The 19,448-nt window shown below is 43.2% G+C and overlaps 1 protein-coding gene across 5 annotated transcripts in view; it reads right to left on the reverse strand.

Moving 5' to 3' along the window:
- The window catches only part of SH3KBP1 (SH3 domain containing kinase binding protein 1), a 353,239-nt gene that overhangs the window by 242,740 nt on the left and 91,051 nt on the right, over positions 1 to 19,448 (reverse strand). The window contains exon 1 of one of the 5 annotated variants that reach the window (XM_019667308.1): positions 15,850 to 16,019. The exons of the other annotated variants lie outside the window; for them this stretch is intronic. Coding sequence (XP_019522853.1) covers positions 15,850 to 15,900 — 51 coding nt within the window. The 5' untranslated portion in view covers positions 15,901 to 16,019. Of the gene's footprint in view, positions 1 to 15,849; positions 16,020 to 19,448 lie in introns of those variants that run through there. 5 annotated transcript variants of the gene reach the window in all.

The following is a 19,448-nucleotide window of genomic DNA, read 5'->3' on the forward strand; positions in this document are numbered from 1 at the left end:
CAGGGAAGAGCGCAATGATGATGCCAACTTGGGCCAGTGAAGCAACGTCCTCCACAACTAGACTGAAGAACAAAACGACAGCAACTTGTCTGTTTCCCTTCCCCCAATTCCCCAGCGCTGTTCCCATACCCCCAATTCCCCAATAAAAATCTTTAAAAAAAAAAAGAAAGAAATACAAATTGGTAGCTACAAAATAGTCACAGGGGTGTAAAGTACAGTATGGGGAATATAGTCAATAATATTGTAAAAACTATGTACACTGTTAGATGGGTACTAGACTTATGAGGGGGATCACTTCATAAATGACATAAATGTCTAACCAATACATTGTACACCTGAAACTAATATAAAAAATAATACTGACTTTCAACTATAATTAAAAAAAATAGTGATGGGAATATATAGTACAGCATAGGGAATATAAGTCAATAATATTCTAATAACTATGTACAGTGTCAGATGGGTGATAGACTTATTGGGGTGATCACTTTGTGAGGTACATAAATGTCTAATCACTACGTTTTTGTACACCTGAAACTAATAAAAATAATAAATAAATAAATAAATAAGTGACCTCATAAGAGACACACAGAGAAGACAGACATTGGATAATGTGAAGATGGAGGCACAGATTGAAGTGATGGGGTCATGAGCCAAGGAAGCCCAGGAGCCCCAAAAGCTAGAAGAGGCAAGGAAGGATTTTTTCCTAAAGCCGTTGGAGCAAGTGTGGCCCTGCCAACACCTTGATTTTGGACTTCTGACCTCCAAAACTGTGAGAGAATCAATTTCTGCTGCTTTTAGCCACCCAGTTTGTGGTAATTTGTTGTGGCAGCCACAGGAAACTAATTTCCCCACCAGTGAGGCACCCGGGGCTGGCTCCACCTGGGGCCCTGTTCCTGCAGGCCTGGCTATGAGGTCCACTCAGATCCCAGGTCGCTACTCAAAACAGGCCAAGCATGGTGGCAGGAGGGAGGAAAGGAAAGGAAGGCCTTGTACACACATGCACCCAGAGAGCCCCTGTCATGTTTTTCAAGACTTGATCTTTCTGGAAACACTTAGTGACATTCTGAGGAATATTGATTAATTAAAAGGGCATCTGAAAGAATGCCTCTCCACCGCACAGCTGCTCTTTGCCATTGTCTTGTCACCAATCTGAGGGGTCACGGTGTTGGGGGATCCTTGCCACCACTAAAATACGCTCTCAGATGGATCCCGACTCCCTTTTTAATTCTTTTCAGCCAAACAGTGTGCTGGTACTAGCACCTTCCAATGATCACTGATGTGTTTCCCCAGTTTAGAACACCGGCTTTCGAGGCTCACCACCCCTGGAGGCAACTCATGACCCTTTTACTCATTGCAAACCCCACATTTTTAAAAATAATTTTTTTCTTAGAAAAGCATTCAAGTAAGACAATAGAATAACAGTCCCGAAAGTTTTGAACTCTCTGAAAATAGGAAATAAAATCAAATGAGAGCATTTTAAATGTCCATTTTTATTCATTAACTCGGGTCTCAGGAAACAAATGATGGGGAAAAAACCTTTAAACATTAAAAAAATTCTCATCTAATTTTACAAATTTAGCCACTTCTAAGACTGGACATTTGTAACTGAAATAAATAAATTATATCCATATCCTTAACTTTCTATTCCCAGTACATCATGCAATCAGATCATTGGTTCCAATTTTCCAGAGGTTACTTCCAAGACATTAGAGAACTCCATTTAAAAAAAAAACAAAAACAAAACAAAACACATGTTGGCATTCAAAAACCAACAGAATTACTAAATCTTTCTACTGGAAAATCCAGGCCACTGTTCCCCCAAATGGGCTTAAAATGAACATATATCAATTATTTGACGACCATCTGGTTGCTAACAAGAGACTTGGAAAACAGGCTTAAAACAGAAATGCAGAAACCAGCACAAAGTTCAGAAAATCAACAAGATTCACATCTCCCTCCATACTTTCTTACCAGCTTTTCAATCTGGAATCTTACCTTTCCTCACTTGCTTATTGCCTTGATTTCTTCTCATGATAAGATTATCACTAAGGCTTCCTATGAGATTCTTCGGAAATATGATGTCAAGAGGTTTGCTTTCTATCCACGTATATCTAGAAAATGTTGTATACAGTTAAGCTAAACTTAACTTTTTAGCTGGTGGCTTTTTGTTAATCAAAGAATGTTACCACCGCACAAAGGAAAAATCTCAAATTCAAAATGTTATTTTAAGTAATACTAACATGCTGGGATGCTTCTATTTGTAGGTGACCACCTGTGGGATTAATGTGAGGGGCACTGAAAATATATCTATCCCAAAATCTCTCTCCCCCAACCCCCCACCCCAGGCTGCCAGACTCGGAAGTTGTCATCATCAGATTTAATAATGGACCCAAACAATGTCAGAACCAAAAGGTTCTGAACCAAAATTCATCTGGTTCAACTCCCTAATTACAGAAATATGGGTATGTGCCTTGTCCAAAGCCCAGTTCATTCTACAACAAATATTTCCTGAGCACCCAGCCAGCACCAAGCACAGTGCAGGGTTACTGGGTGAAGAAAGATACCTCTCCACCCCTGCCTCACTCTCTCTAAATTCATAATCTAGTCTAGCGAGAGACAAAATTCTGTACAAGAGCTTTAAGAGAAAAAGGTGTTCTCAGTCACAAGAACAGAGAGGAAGTTCTGCTGGTCTTGGCAAGTCAAAGTACTTGGCATAAATTCCCAAACTGCTCAGAAGGGTTCTCTTAGCAGGACCATGATGTCCAGCTACATTCTCGTGTGCTATGGATGAAATGGTTAGGAGCCACAAAACCTTATATTCTGAGACGACCCCAGATCCACTGGCAGATGAATGGATGAACAAAATGTGTTCTATCCATACAATGGAATATTACTCCGCCTTTAAAAGGGAGGACATTCTGACACATGCTACAACACAGGTGAACCCTGAGGACATTATGCTAAGTAAAACGCCAGGCACAAAACGAAAAATACTGCTATGATTCCACACATATGAGGTATCCAGAGCAGTCAGATTCACAGAGACAGAGGGTAAAAGGGTGGCTGCCTGGGGCTCAGGGGGAGGGTGGAAGGGGGAGTCATTCTTTAATGGGTACAGAGTTTCAGTTTTGCAAGATGAAAAGGGTTCTGGAGATTGGCTGCACAACAATATGAATGTACTTAACATTACTGTACTGTATGTACTCTTAAAAGTGGTTAAGATGGTAAATTTCATGTTATGTGCATTTTACCACAATTTTAAAACCATTTTTAAGTAAAATGCACCTAATGAGATGAGCCAAATTTGGTTAAAAAAAGATTTTTCCGCCTCAAGCATCCAATTTGCTTTACATGTATGAGGCCATGGTGGGACTCAGGAGGTCAGAGTAATAATTCTTAATACAATCAGAAAGGCATTTTCTTCAAAACAATGGAGGTCAGGGGTGGAAGGAAGAGAGTAAGAAGGAGGGAGAATCGATGAAACAAGATTGGCCAGCAATTCATAATTGCTGAAACTGGATGATGGGTACAAAGGGGTTCGTTACACTAGTCCCTCTATTTTAGTGTACGTTGGAAACATTTCTAGTAGTCAGCAATGAAAGTGAAAAGCTGGTCAAGAGAATTCCATTCTCTGGGCAAATGCAAGCGCTTATCCTTGAGATGTGTAGAGTAGCTGGTTATCTTCCTTCAGGGTGTCCCAGCAAGACAAAGCATCTGACACACAGAAATCAATGTAAGAGTAGCAACAGTATGAGCAGCTACTACTGCCATCATTCTGATCTTCCTTTTTAGCTTTTTGAAGAGGACACATTTACATCATTCAAATCTCTAACATAAACAAACACACACAGAATCTGGCTTCCACTAGCCCAGTTTACCACTCCCAGGTAATTACTAATACCACTCTAACTGTAATTAGTTTTTTGGACATCTTCAGTTTCTTTAAGCAAATGTCATACATTAATTCGTGTATGATTCACACTGTCCCGCACTTTGCTGTTCTCACTCAACAATATATCTGGGGGGTCTTTCCATACTGGTAAAAAGCATTCTCCTTTTTTCTGGCTGTAGATAAAAAGGAACACCCATTCCATTGTATAGATGTACTATAATGTATTCTTCCCAAGCTGATGGGCATTTTGGTTGTTTCCAATCCAATCCTTTCCTATTGTAAACCATATCATCCCTATGCTGTGAATAAAATTCATTGTATTAAAACAAGGTAGCTCAATATACACGGGGACTATTACATAGCTTAAAGATATTAGGTTCCTATCATCTTGGGCGGGTAGCCTTGCTTCTCTTCTTGGATCGCTATCCCTTCAAGGTCAGCCCAAGCTGAGCTAAGCTCCTCCACAAAGCCTTTCTTGATCCTCTGGCCCACAGAGAGCACGCCTATCTGCTTTATTTCTGTACCACACATTCTCAGGCACCTTTGTGTATATTGTATGTTTCTCGAATGTTTGATGGGAACTGTGTGGTGCTGGAGGCCATCATTCTTCCTATGCTACCCCTGTATCAGCACAGCACCTAGCAGAGCTTTAGCAAAGAGAACGTGCTCAATAAATACTGATTAACTGCGATCAGTGAATGCTTCCCTTAGTCAGAACTCACAGGTTTTCTAGGCCTGAGATGTCCTGCAGAGAAGGGTTCGAGCCAGTTTTGCTCTGGGAATTACTGTAAAATCATAATCAAATGGTGATTCACTGCAAAAAAAAAATCTAAATCCAACGAATTGCGTCCTCTTGGCATGCTCTGCAAACAGAACAGGAAACACTGTAACATTCGGAAGGTGCCCGACATCTGAATTCACAGGCACAAAATGATATTTAAATAGACTCTGTAGTGGTGGCACAGCCAACATATACAAGAAAGCCACAAGTAACATTTACATGGGGTACAGAGATGCTCTCTCACGCTTTTAAGGGTAAAATGTCACCATAATTCTCAGTCACATTTTAATTTCACTCTGCTATCTAGCTCATTCATTCTATCCCTCTATATTGAGAGTAGCCACAGCAGGCCTTTTTGAAGAGGTAACTTCTGAGCTGAAACCGGCATGATGAGTGGGAGCAGCAGACCAGGTGAGGGGACCTCTCCCAGGCAACTGCCGGTCACGGGCAGAGGTACACAGATGGCCGACTGGGTTCCGTTATAATTGGTGTTATAGTTTGAATTGTATCCCCAGAAAAGATGTCAAAGTCCTATTCCCCAGGACCTGTGAATGTGACCTTATTTGGAAATAGGGTCTTCGCAGATGATCAAGTTAAAAGGAGGTCATTTGAGTGGGTCCTACTCCAATATGACTGGTGTTCTTATAAAAAGGAGGAATTTGGACATGGAGACATGCACACAGAGAGAACGTCATGTGAAGGTGAAGGCAGAGGTTGGGGTGATGCATCTACAAACCAAGGAATGCCGAAGATTGCCAGCAAACCAACAGACACTAGACGAGAGGCCTGGAACAGATTCTCCCTCACAGCCTCAGGAGAAACCATCCCTGCTGACACCTTGATCTCGGGCCTCTGGCCTCCAGAACCGTGAGACCATTCATTTCCGTTGTTTAAGCAGCCCAGTTGGTGGTACCTTGTTAGGCAGCCCTAGCAAATGAATATAGTGGCTATTAAGTATGGTAAGTACTTACACCACACCAAAAGTTGCTTTCAATCAAGTTTAGCAGCAGAATCCTTGACCTAAATAAAATTGTACCTGGAACCCCGGTATGTTAAGAGATTAAAAGCATGAAAAGAATTCCTCAGACCAAAATACTTTCTTCATTGCTTGCTACATCCATGAAGTGCCCAGCTCTTCTGATCCCAGGAGTTCTTTGCAACCCTGTTTGAAAACTACTTAAAAGGAAAGTACAAAAAATCCCTCAAATCAGGCCGAGGGCAGAAAACTTGGGTGGGGGAGGGGCGGTTGTTTCTATCCTTATTAAAGTAGCATTCTCTCCAGCACCATTTGTGAGTACCTGCTATAAGCCAGGTATAATGTCTGTCCCTCACATCGATTCTGAAAGGTAGGTGCTGTAGTCCTTTCTTCGAGGATGCAGGAAGCAAAATCAGAGGAGCTGGCTTGCTAAAAGCACCTATATTCATTTGTCAGGGCTGCCATAACACATACCATGGACTGGGGGACTTAACTGAAATTTATCTGCTCACAGTTCTGGACACCCGAAGTCCAAGACTAAATTCAGCACATTTGGTTTCATCTGAGGCCTCTCTCCTTGGCTTGCAGATGGCCACCTTCGCACTGTGCCCTCACAGGGTCTTGGCTCTGTGCATGCCCATCCCTGGTGTCTCTCCCTGTCCTAATCTCCTCTTCTTATAAGGGCACCAATCAGATTGGATTAGGGCCCACCACAATGACCTCATTTCAACTTAATTACCTCTTTAAAGGCCCTATCTCTAACTACAGTCATATTCAGAGGTACTGGGGTTTAGGGTTTCAATGTATGAGTTTTGGGGGGACACAATTCAGGCCACAACAGCCCCTTAAGGAAAAAGGCACACAGTCCACATTCCATCCCGGAGCCATTTGGCTCCAAAGGCCATTTTCCTTGGATCACACACTGCCTGCCTCTAAAAAGCCCTCTTTCTTTGCTATAAAAGAAAATATATTACTTGAACAATAAGAAAAATAAATTAAAGTTCTTTGGTTGCTTTCTTTTTAAGACTATCTGTTGAGGTTCCAGGCCATCCCCCAGGAAGCTCCCGAGAGAGTCCCTTCTTCCCCGGCAAGGAGCCCAGCCAGAGCCACACCTACACAGACGTCAGCTTTCACCTTCCAGGTCAGGGGCCCCCAGTTTTGGGCCACCTCCTAGCATTAGCTAGAGTACTTAATCAGGGGGTATTCCCCAAAAGTTGCCCCAATTTCAGGCTCATCGACATAGAAGTAATTTCCTGAGACCTGCTTTCCTCTCTGTATCTCAGTGGCTCACCCCAGGCAGACTCAAAACATTCTGGCCAAGACTGCAGTGAGTGAACATTTGCAGTGCCCATCAGAGAGCCTCCTGACTTCTCAGCGAACGCAGGCCCTTCACGATGTCACCCAGGGCTACGGGCAGCTGCTGTGCCCACCAGGGTTCATGGAACTATCTTCAAACGTCGGCTATCCTCCACTGCTTCAAACAGAAAATCAATAAAAGATGGCATCTTGCTGTGCCCTTCTTTGGGTAGGAAAGCAACACCAAGGAAGAACGAGGCAACAGAGACCTTAATGAGCACCTTTCTGGGCCAACAAAGGCGGGTATCCATGGACAGTCCTCCTTCACCAAGCACAGGGATCCCGTAAAATAAGGAGAATTTTCAACTGAGCAGTCAATCAAAATACATATGTGGCAAACACCATGCTGGGGTAATGAGAACTAGAAACCAAGTGTTGGTTCAAATTTTGTGAGAGAGTCGGAGCTGGTCAAAATTAAGACAATTAAAACAATAAAGGGTTCAAAATGCAGTACTGACCATAGTTATCATTTTTTAAAAGGACAGTGCAAAAAAATTTAATGTGGACTAAGAGAAAATGGAATGGAGAAACATGGGAAAATACAGAAGAGATAAGAGGGGTGAAAATGACTATGAAATAATTATATTGTGTTATGTTTACATTTATCATATTATATATTTACATGTTACACTTGTACATTGCACCAAATGCCAAATGACATGCTCTTCTATTTCAGAGAACCACTGAGAAGTAAATATTACAACCTCTTTAGTAACAAAGGTCCATTTCTAACCACCTCAACTCTAATTGAGACACATCATCAAAAAGTACCAGAAAATTGCCTACCTAGATATAGGCACACCTTGTTTAATTGCACTTTGCTTTATTGTGTTTCACAGGTGTTGCATTTTTTTTTTTTACTAATTGAAGGCAAGACCCTCCACCAGCAAAAAGATTACAACTCGCTTTATTGCGATACTTTATTATGGTGGTCTGGAACGAGCCCGCAATATAACTGAGGTATGTTTGTATTGTCTCCCAACTTTACACGTGTACTTCTTACTCCATGGTTCCAAAAAGTAAAAGCCAGTTTCACATCAATCCCAGGAGAAAAACAGGAAATATACTATATCTCCCCAGCACTCCCAAGGTCAAAAAACAATGCCTACAATGGTCACTGGAGAGATCATGGTCTCCTCCTAACAAATCATGGTCCTCCCCGTAGATGAGGTGCAACTCTTGTGTTCCCAGTTTATTAACCATGCTTTATGCCGGGCACACACACACACACACACACACACACACACACACAAAGTCTGACGGAAACAAGTCAAGCTATATATTGGTGGTGGAAGGGCAATTTAGCAGTATCTATGAACATTCTAAGGACAGGCTCTTAACAACCAACAAGTCCACTGCTAGGCATTTATCCTACAGATAGACTCATAAAATACGGAGCTCTGTTGCAAGAGAAAAAGAAAAGCCTGAAACAGCCCCAAATATGGCACCAGTTAAACAGAATAAGGTGCAGACATAAAAAGATAAATTAACTAAAAAAAGGTAATTGGATGAGACCTTGCATGTTGTTGTCCAGTTTGTGGGTTTTTTTTTAAATTCTGTACATTTTTAATGCTTGTATATGGATTGAAAATTTCTAAAGAATGAAAAAAAGAACAAGGGGAGAATAAAGTGGGGAACTTTATTTAAGTTCTTCTGTACAGTTTGAATGTTTTGGCCATGAGTTTATCATTTTAAACACGTATAAGAAAAATCCATGAGCAATGAGAATTCATAAGAACATAGCCCTAAATTTCTCTCAGCAGTGAACAGAATTTAAAAGGAAGATTCAATGATCTTTCCTGAGCTGTAATTCCTACTCAGGAAATGGCCTGATACACTTAAAAGTGGTTTTCATGAATAAGGCATAAAACCTAAACAGTTTATTAGTCATCATTTAATCAGAAAACCAAAGAACTTTCCACACCCCATTTTGCAAACCTAGTGCAGAGTCAAATTTTTATCAATGCATTTTCATAATTTTAAGGGGGTAAATGTATGTATTATCAAAATACAATCTAGTACATTATGAATTCAACATCTTGTTCAACTGATGCCAAAATTTCTATAAGGAAAAAAACGTTCTGAAGGGCTTAAAGTGCACACACAAATTGTCATCACAGTTTTGCATATAACAGCAAACACAAAATTGGAAACCAAACATGTACACAACAGGAAACTGAGTGAATACATTATACTGTAGCCATACAATGAAATACTATGCAGCCATTAAAAACTGTGTAGCTCTATATCATAGATATGGAAAGATATTTGTGGCATATTAAACTAAAACAAAAGCTGATTTTAACAGCATTTGTGGCATGGCCCTATTTGGAAAATGATATACAAATTTATAGATGTGTGTTGAAAAAAGTTAGGAGATACAGTATAGTGTGAACTGTGGTTATCTCTGGGCAGTAGGATTACAGGAGATTGCATACATTTCAGCTGATCTCTATTCTAAATTTTCTATAAAAAACTTTAATTGTGTGATTTTCAACTTAAAAAAATTCTCGGTCTCTTAACCTTCCTTGGGAGACCCAATGCTCTTCCATGGAAGCAAATTCAATATAAAATGTGTAGCTGGTTCTCTTTTCTGCCCCTTTGTGGGTCTGTTCATAGTTTTTCTGATGCTTTAGAAACTAGAAAGAGAGGGGGAAATGACCGGTCTAACATTTTCAAGGTCGTCTTTCTCCCACTTTTAAATGCTGCTATTATATTTAGGCCAGTGGTTCCTAACCAGGGACAGTTGTGTCCCAGGGGGCATCTGACAATTGTCTGAGGACATTTTTTGTTGTCACAACTACGGGAGGATGTGCTACTGGCATCTAGTGAGTAGAGGCCAGAGATGCTGCTGAACCTCCTACGGTGCACGGTCTCCCACAATAGACTTAAACGGCCCCAAATGTCAACAATGCCAAGGTTGAGAAAGCCCGTGTTAGGGTAATGAGTCTTTAGACGACTTCCTAATCCTCCATACACAGCACCCTCAGATAGCTGTGTGAGCATGTCTGGCTGAGAGGCGCGTCTGGTATAGGAGAAAATGTGCTGATGATGGAGGCAGATCATCTGAGCTGAGTCCTGGCTCAGCAGCTTTTCTGGCTGTAAAAGCTCAGGCAGGTGACCACCTCATTCTGCTGATCGCCCATCCTCCTTCGTAAAACGGAAATACTACCGGCCACCTCACAGGGGGGACAAGAAGTTTCAACCCAGTAATGTAGGAAGCAGGGTCTTGGAGACTAGACAGGACCACCACATGTGAAAGGTATTATCGCTCTAGGAGAGTAATTGGGTTATCCATGAAAGCACACGTGGGATTTCAATGGGTCTTCGTCCAACCAACACACTCCACTGCTGAGTCACACATTCCAGCAGTGATTGTTACTAAATACTGGGACCAAAAAACCAAGAGTGCTGTTTGTATCCTCCATGTTCCTTGGCCTAAGTCGTGACGCAGCAGAACTTAGCAGTTAAGTGACAAGATCTGAAGTTAGATTCCTAGGAAAGAATGCCAGCACTACCTCTCACTAGCGGCCACTGTGCAAAGTGACATGGCTTCACTGTGCCTGTTGCCTCATCTGTCTATCCAGCCCAGAACATTTCAGAGTGAAATAATTTATCATCTAAACCAGGACATTTCAGAGTAAAAGGGGGTGCTATCCATGTCAAGGCCAGGACAACAGGCATACACCAAAACTGTCCCCCAGGCAAACAGGAGCATGAGGTCACTCTAGTGATAAGGATATTAACAGTACCCACCTCACAGACAGAAGAGGCAAAGCACACAGTACACACTATTAAATACTAGCACTGATTTTCTTTTTCCTTTCTCCTTCCATTCATTCAGTAAGTACCTAGTGCCCTGGCAAGTTGCTGGGTGCCAAGAAAGGAACACTAAGTCAGACACAGCCACCCTGCCCCCAGCAGGTGCCTCCTCTTGCTCCACAGTGTGCTTGTTACAGCGCCGGGACTTTTCTTACACATACACCGTCATGACACATACAGAATGAAACACGAACCCACAGTGAGCACTGGAGGTCAAGAGCAGCAGGAAACACATACCAAATGTGCACGAGTTCAAAGTCTCCTTCACAAAAATGAACAAAGAATAAGAGCTTATCTAATCACCGAAGACAAAGGGATTTATTATTATCCCAAAGTCCCTGATTCAACGAAGTTTATTGCAGTTTCACTAAAAGTTAGCTATCAATGCGTCTCACAAAGGCATTAGTTAATAAAACTTTGAAAGAGCGGGTAATGTTTAAAAGCACGTTCAAGTATTCACTCCCTTTCCTTTCTCTGCACATCCCATTACAACGAACTGTGGACAGTCTGTCCACCGAGACAGCCTGACAGAATCCACACATTATGAAAGCAAAGTTCCTCTGGCTTGCTTCTGTACCGACATGCGTTTATGTCTTTTGCCAAGAAATAAGCAGTTTGATTCAGTATGTGAAAACCATTTTCTCTAAAAGTCAATACTGTGAGAGGTGGATGTTCTTTATTTTACACAAAAGTTCATTGACTTCTAGGGGCTTGGGACTCTAATCACAAGTTCCCTTCCCTCCCTCACCCCCACTTCAGTACAATTGTTCTCAGTTACTCTCACCGTAAATCCTTACACCCGAACGTTCCCACGCCCAACTGTGGGGCCTTGCCCTTTACTCCTCGTCCTTGGTCACACTGCACCAGGCACCTTCTCAGTCAGCCTCCTTTTGTGCCCATTTCTGATGACCCTTAGGGAAGCCTTGTTCCAGCCCTTCAGTGGTGGTTAAACCTAAAATACCAGTCAGGTCCCATCATTGGTAACACAGGATACGGACCTCCCTAATGAGAGATTCTATTGAGTGAGCTGTATGTGCATAATTCAGAACAAATCGAGGGCATATCAGGTTCTGTTGTACTCCATGCCTGTCTTGATTCAAAGAAGCTTAAATCAATGGCATGTGTTTTGATCTGGTGCTGGTTACACAGATATGCTCAGTTTGCAAAAATTCAACAGGCTGTACTCTCGTGTACATTTATATATGTATGCTATACTCCCATAAACCTTTTAAAAAGTAGCTTATCTTGTGTAAACCTCTACGTAAAGTAAGCATATTTGACATATCACCTACATTCGTGTTTTTCAAACTGTTTTCAAACTATGGGTTACCACCAATTAGCGGGCCACACAAGCCATTTAAAAGGTCCTCATTGGCATGTTTTTATCATTGTGGTAAGAACCCTTAATTGAGATGTACCATCTTAACAAACATTTAAGTGTATAAAACAGTATTAGTAAGGATAGGATGATGTTCTACAGCAGATCTCTAGGACATGCTCATCTTGCATAACTGAGATTTTATACCCCTTGTATAACAACTCCCCATTGCACCCTCCTCCCCAGCCCCTGGCAGCCAAGATATGGTAACAACCTAAATGTCCATTGATGGACAAAAGAACTGTGGAATACACATACAATGGAAAATTATTCAGCCTTAAAAACGGAAGAGAATCCTTGCTATGTGCTGACCAGCTTTTTTTTAAATGGAATGGAGAGAATATCAGAGTCCATCACACACACAGTGAAGGCAACTGTTTCAAGGAACTTATTGCAGTTACACATATGTGTACATATATGTACATGTGTACTAAGTTGTCAGTTGGGGGGCGTTGTTTTTGTGTTTTTGTTTTTTTTGTTTTACCGCACAACATGGTCAAAAAAAAAAAACCTGAGAAACACTGAGCACACTAACAAATAACACACGGGTTTGGAATCCAGAGACCTGGGTTCTGATCCTCGCTGGTTATAATCTCCCTAACCTCTATGAGCCTCCATTTCACCATGTCTAAAATGAGGTCATATCTACTCTCCAGAGTTGGTATAAGGTATCAATGAGCTGGCAAACTGCCCACCACAGACCATTGTCCTCACACCTGCCACCATTTATGTGCTGCCCTGAGCCAGGCTCTCTACCTGTAGGAAGGACGTTTAAAGGAAATACACAAAGAGGGGCAGTGCCAAGGCTGAGCCCCCATCATGTGAGCCCTTCAAGTCTCTGGAGGAAAAAAACCACTAACATTTGAGAGCAGCAGGGCAGGGAAAAGCTATTGCCCAGCACACTGGGTGATAAATCATCCGGCTTTGGATTCTCACCAGAGGGAAAATCACTTTCCAAGATAAGAGGGTTTTCCCATTATTCTTGGCAGAAGGCAGGGAAAGGCAGAGGGGAAGAAGGTCTGGGTAAAGAAATGAGCATTTGTTTTAAGCAAATCACTTTGAAGACAGGTGGTTTTCATTTTGAGAACAAAAATGATACTTGAAACAGTTAAGAGGGTTACTCCACATACTAGCCAAGGGCTTGCCAGGAGAATAAGACAGAGCCCTGGGGTGTGGAGAGCTCCCTAAGTTCCAGAGCAGTAATGGAGGCAGATGGAGCAGGGAGGGACCATCACAGAAAAGATGGAACTGTCTTTATCAGTTTGCAGTCACAAACTATTTACAAGTCATCCACTATATTCATCATCCAAAGTCTCTATTCATGATTTGACAAATGTTTGTTGAGCACCTCCTGTGTCCAGAACTGAGTTAGGGGCTGGGAGTATAGAGGAATAAGGCAGGCAAAGCCTCTGCCCATACTGCAGCTGAAATTCTAGTGGGAGAGATAGCAAGTGCCAGGTAAATCAATGAGGAAACACGGGATTACAGCCTGTGATATAAGGGCTCTGCAACAAATAGATATGGTGATGTGACAGGAAGGGAGAAAGGAAACTTAAGATGGAAGAAGTCCCTTTAGATAAGATGGCCCAGCAGGGCTTCTCCCAGTAACACCTAAAAAGCAGAGCAAGCCAGCACAGCAAGAGCCAACGAATGGGCGCTCCCAAGAGAGAGCACTGCAAGTGCCTGGGCCCAGTGGTAGGAAAGGACTCGGCAGGAGCTGAGGCAGCCAGGGCACTGGTGTGGGGGAAGATGGTGGCCAAGTGGGAGGGTGACCGCAATAAGGCTGGAAAGGTAGGTACGTGCCTGACCACAAGGCGCAGCCGGCCATGGGAATGAAAGTGGACTTCAATGAAGAGCAACAGAGAGCCACTGAAGTTGGCACACTGTGATACCTGATGTTGCTGTTGGTTACGATAAAAGGGACTCTTAAATCATCGCACACCAAACAAAGTGCACAGATGGTACGATGTCTCTAAAATCAGTGATAAAAATCAGCATTGTGTTAGAGCTCATAGATGCAGTTATCGAGGGGCCTTGCCAACTAGAAGCGAACAATTTTCGCCTAAATATGAGATGAAATACAAGAATACAATGGGGGAAAGGGTGGGAGAACTTGTAACTGACAAGGGAAAACTATTATTAGCAATTAACTCACTTAGCAAATACAAAGCACATAGGAGAGCAAATGAACAAGACAGGCTCTAGAAAGTCTCCTAAACAAGCAAACACATAATGGTGAAAAGGCAAGTGGCTATTGATTGACATGCATGGTGGTTGCCTAAACCCACGAACAGGTTAACTGAAACAACTGGATGGAAAGTCAGCATGACAGTGCCCTATGCCTATTTCTGAATCAGAAATCCGATGTGCTGCTAAGCAGTATTCTTCAAGGTTTTCTTTTTCTTCTCCCTTGCCCCAGTTGAATATAGATATTCATAACTTGGAAACTCAAAGCTGAACTGGAAACGGCTCTTCTGAATTATCACTCTCCCTCTAGGACTCATAACACAGCCTCCCGACTTGGGTCTCCAGTCCCCACAATCTTTAATGCAAACCTATCGGTGAGACATAAGCATAACCCACTCACACCTTCTCCCTGGGACCTCCTTATTCTGGGAGGGGGGGTCACTTGGCCACGACTGAAACCTGGGGCAATGGACTTGCGCAAGGCCAACTGTCCGACCTCAAGGTCAAACGTATGACAACAATCAAGACAACCTGGTGGCCACAAAGGCTGCCCTGAAACAAGCTGGGGACAGCAACATGGGTGCCATTTCCCAGAGCGCAGCACACTGCTTGCATTGATGGTATAACATCCCATTGAGAAAGAAGGGTTAGGGACGGCAAAAACACATCGTTCAGCCAGAGCCTGCCGAGCACCAGGTGCTTTCACATTCATTACTTCAAACAGTCCAGCCATCGCACGAGGTGCAATGATTGTGGTTTTCAGATGAGAAAAGAGTAGGAGAGATTTTTGTCAGTGGCCCAAGAATACAGTTAGCTGAGTGAGGACCGGCGTTTCGCCCACCACCTAGCATCTAGAACAGGACACGCTCTGAATGGACCATGATCTGACTTTCTGTCCCACCTCCCATCTCATTCTTATCTTACCACCTTTATTCCTGCCCACCACAGGAAAGCTGGATTCCACACCCAGCTTCATCTCAGACCCCCAAATCGGCCAGCTGCCTCAGAAATGTTACCTGTTCCAAAACCTTCATTGCCTTGATCAGAACACTTCATTGATGAAAAGGGGCTGCCTGAAGGGAGGTGGGTGGAATTGGCTGGCTGGGGCTAGCTGTGTTCAGTGTCCTCTAAGAAAACACTCATCGATAGTGGTCAGGAGAAGCACAGAGCCATTACACCAGATGACAGATCTTTCTAGATACCACTACAAAAGGAACTCAGCTAAAAGCCACTTCTGTCACAGAGGAGGGCTTAGGGAAAGAAATCCCCTTCCGCCACAAAGAAGAAAACTGAATCCCAGGTCCAAGTGGAAAATGGTGTTGCTCACCATCTGGGAAGGACTGAGCCGGGACCAAATTCCCCATCATGCCTCCCTCCTGGCCTACAAAGTAGTCAGGCAACAGGCTACCAAAGATGCAGACATAACAATCCAAACAGATGTACGGCCTACTTACACTCTCAGACGCATCTGCAGCACACGGGGCTTTGGCTGCAGACAGCTCCATTCTGTGGGGTGGGAAATGGCGTTTTGGGGCTGAGTGTGTCTGAACTCCAGGCAGGAGTGCGGTCCGTGCTCACCGAGAACTCCAAGTCCCTCTGATTCACTTGGCAGCTGAATTATTCTAAGCATCCTGTCCCATACCCAGCCCGCCTTGCCCCTCCCACTACACATTCACACTGGGTGGGTTTGTTTTTTTTAATTCTCTGCACTTATTTTTGTCACAAATCAAGTGAAACTCATTTTTCAAAATTAATCCACTCTCTTGGCACTTGAGAGGGCGGAACCTCTGTGACCCAGGAGGAGAAAGAGGAAGAACCACCTAATTAGGAAGAAGTTGTAACTAACATCTGAGAGAAGAGAGCTGGAGAACCACAAAGTCTGCAGTAACGGCAAAATGGAGATTATTCGAGACAGCTGAGACACTCCACCCAGCCTCCAGGAGGGGACATGCACGGGAAACAAAGGGCATATGGTGTTTGGTTTCTTCAACATCCGTTCTCACCATTAAGGGCTGCACCAGCAAACACTCATTACTTACATGAGGACAAACCTCACTCCAAAAGAGACTTGAAAATACAGCCCACAATCAAATAAATTACTTTGCAAAGCAGAGGCCTACCTTGGTGTTTCTATTGTATAGAAAGCAAAATTTAATAAAGTCCAAATAACTGCAAGAATTTCTATTTGGCTTCGTGAAGTATGAATTATACTTAAAAGAAAGTCAATTTCGATTAATTTCAAGTTTATATAGTAACGCACATACTGACATATTCAGGACAGGATTTAATTTTTTCCCCCAAGGAGAGATTCCAATGGGCTAGCCTAATAACTAGATAAGAATGATTTTCTATTATTTACCACCAGTCATACATTTAAACGTTTCTGTCCTAAAGCAAACATGTTTTTTCTAATGTGACTTAAATCATTTATCTCCCACTTATGTTAATGTTACCACCATCCAAATATTGCCCACACTATTAACAAACTTCCAAAGGTCAACTTCAGCGCAATTACTTCCCTGACCAAATTACAACAAACTCCGGAACTGGTGAGATCTGAACTGATGACACTTTTCACAGACACATAAAGCCAGAGTCAGCTTCAAAAACGCTCCCATACTATTTTATGACTCACAAGCCTACCCAGCAGAGCCCACTATTGGTCACAGGTGCTCAGCCATCTCCCTTAGGACTCATTCCCAGCTCCACAGTGTAGTCTAATTAATTCCAAGCCAATCACCGGCACAGGGTGGGCAACAGGAATTAGCTTGCCCAATAAGATGGGAGGAAAGGACTCCTCTTACATACCAGCTGTGAACAAGGAAGCAGAGGGCACAACTGCCAATGGATGCCATCTTACAACTGCCTGACAACCAGAGACACGAGCCCTTGGGTGAAGCTATTGCCAGAAGAATGCCGTGGAGGAGAAATGGCAAGAACACAGGTCTCTGAAGTCACCTTGAGCAGCTGATAACACTGCCCTCAGGGTCCACCTTATGTGTAGCCTCCCAATCATGTGCTATAACAAACATCCCCCTTTAAGCCAGTTCCAGACGGGTTTCATTTCCATGCAATCTAAAGCGCTGCTCATAGGAATGAGCTGAGGAGTAACTGGAGGGCCAAGAGTAAGAGTCTGTCATTGGGCAAAGAGACTCCTTAAAACAAATGATGCACTCATAAAACATTCCCCTTAATGCTACAGAAGACAGAGAAATTGCAAAGAGGAGTGGTTGCCAAGGGCTGGGCAGGAAAATGGGAAGTGACTACAAAGGGGCACAAGGTTTCTTTGGGGGTGATGGACATGCTCAAAATTGAGAATGTGATGATGGTTACACAACTCTGTAAATATCATAAAAACCATTGAATGGGATATTTCAAATGGGGGAATTTTATGTTACGTAAATCAGATCTCAATAAAGCTGTTTTTAAAAATGCTCCATGGAAGCAGATGTTTATTCAGGAGAAGTCACTGGTTAAAGGAACTTTTCCTCCACCCACATCTGACGGCAGCATGCCTCTGCTTAAAATCCTTCCTTCAATGCTTCCCATTACCCCTAGAGTCCAAGTTCTTTTTTTTTTAAAGGTTTTATTGGGAATTGGGAGAGGGGAACAGACACGTTGCTGTCCTTTTGTTCTTCAGTCTAGTTGTGGAGGACGCTGCTTCAATGGCCCATGTTGGTATTGTAGTCATTGCGCTCTTCCTGGGTGAGGCAGTCAGTCGCCGGCCATTGGACGGCCGCTCATGGCAGCTCACGACAGCTCACGCCCGCTGCCGGCCAGCCCCGCTGCAGCCTATGCTGTCGCCTGTGACTCACAGCAGCCCAGCTCCAGGCTCGAGCTGTTGTTCACCATCTTAGCTGTAGAGGGCACAGCATCACTGGCCCTCATGTGGGATCCGAACCAGGGCCCTGCTGCTCAGAGCTGGCGTCCGAAGCCAACTCCTAACCAATGCACCACTCGGCCGGCCCTAGAGTCCAAGTTCTTTACAAAAGCACACAAGGCCCCTGTCAGCTCCGGCCTCACTTTCCCCCTTCGCATTTTACTCACTGGCAAAGCTTACTTCCAGATACTCATCAACCCGTCTCCTCCTCCAGGCCTCTGCTCATACTATGTTCCCTTCCTGGTCACACATATCATCCTCTTCACCTGCTCTATTCCTTCCTATCCTGCCCCAGGTTCTTAGGTCCCCTCCCTTTGGGCCCCCTTAGCATACTGGGCATGCACCACAATGGGCTGGAATTCTGTCTCCCAGGACACCATAACCCAGAGCCTAGAGCAGCATTCCAGACATGACAGACACTCAATGGACACCCACTGAACTGGTCTCATCTTTCTCTTTCGGTGCTGGAGAGGCTGTGGAGAAAAGGGAACCCTGGTGCACTGCAGATTGGTGCAGCCACTATGGAAAATTGTATGGAGGTACCTCAAAAAATGGAAAAAAACCTACCTTATGACCAAGCAATTCCACTCCTGGGTATCTATCCAAAGAAATCCAAAATGCTAATTCGAAAAGATATAAGCACCCCTGTGTTTATTGCAGCGCTATTCACAATAGCCAAGATATGGAAACAACCAAAATGCTCCTGGATAGACAATTGGATAAAGAAACGGTGGTACATTTATACAATGGAATATTACTCGGCCATAAAGAATGAAATCTTACTATTTGCAATGACATGGATGGACCTAAAGAATATTATGCTAAGTGAAATAAGTTAGGCAAAGAAAGACAAATACCATATGATCTCACTTATATGTAGAATCTAAAGAACAGAATAAATGAACAAACAAAACAGAAATAGACTCAGAGATATAGGAAAAAAAACCAACGAGGGTTGCTAGGTGGGAGGGGGTGGGGATGCAGGAGAAGGTAAAGGGATTAGAAAATACAAATTAGTAATCACAATATAGCCACAAAGATATGAAATACAGTTTGGGGAATATAATCAATAATGTTGTGGGCCGGCCGAGTGGCGCGATGGTTAAGAACTCGCTTGGGATGCCAGAGGGCCCCGGTTCGGATCCCACATATGAGGGCCAGTGACGCTGCCCT

Source organism: Hipposideros armiger, unplaced genomic scaffold (genome assembly GCF_001890085.2).
Source record: "Hipposideros armiger isolate ML-2016 unplaced genomic scaffold, ASM189008v1 scaffold_13, whole genome shotgun sequence".
NCBI classification, from domain to species: domain Eukaryota; kingdom Metazoa; phylum Chordata; class Mammalia; order Chiroptera; family Hipposideridae; genus Hipposideros; species Hipposideros armiger.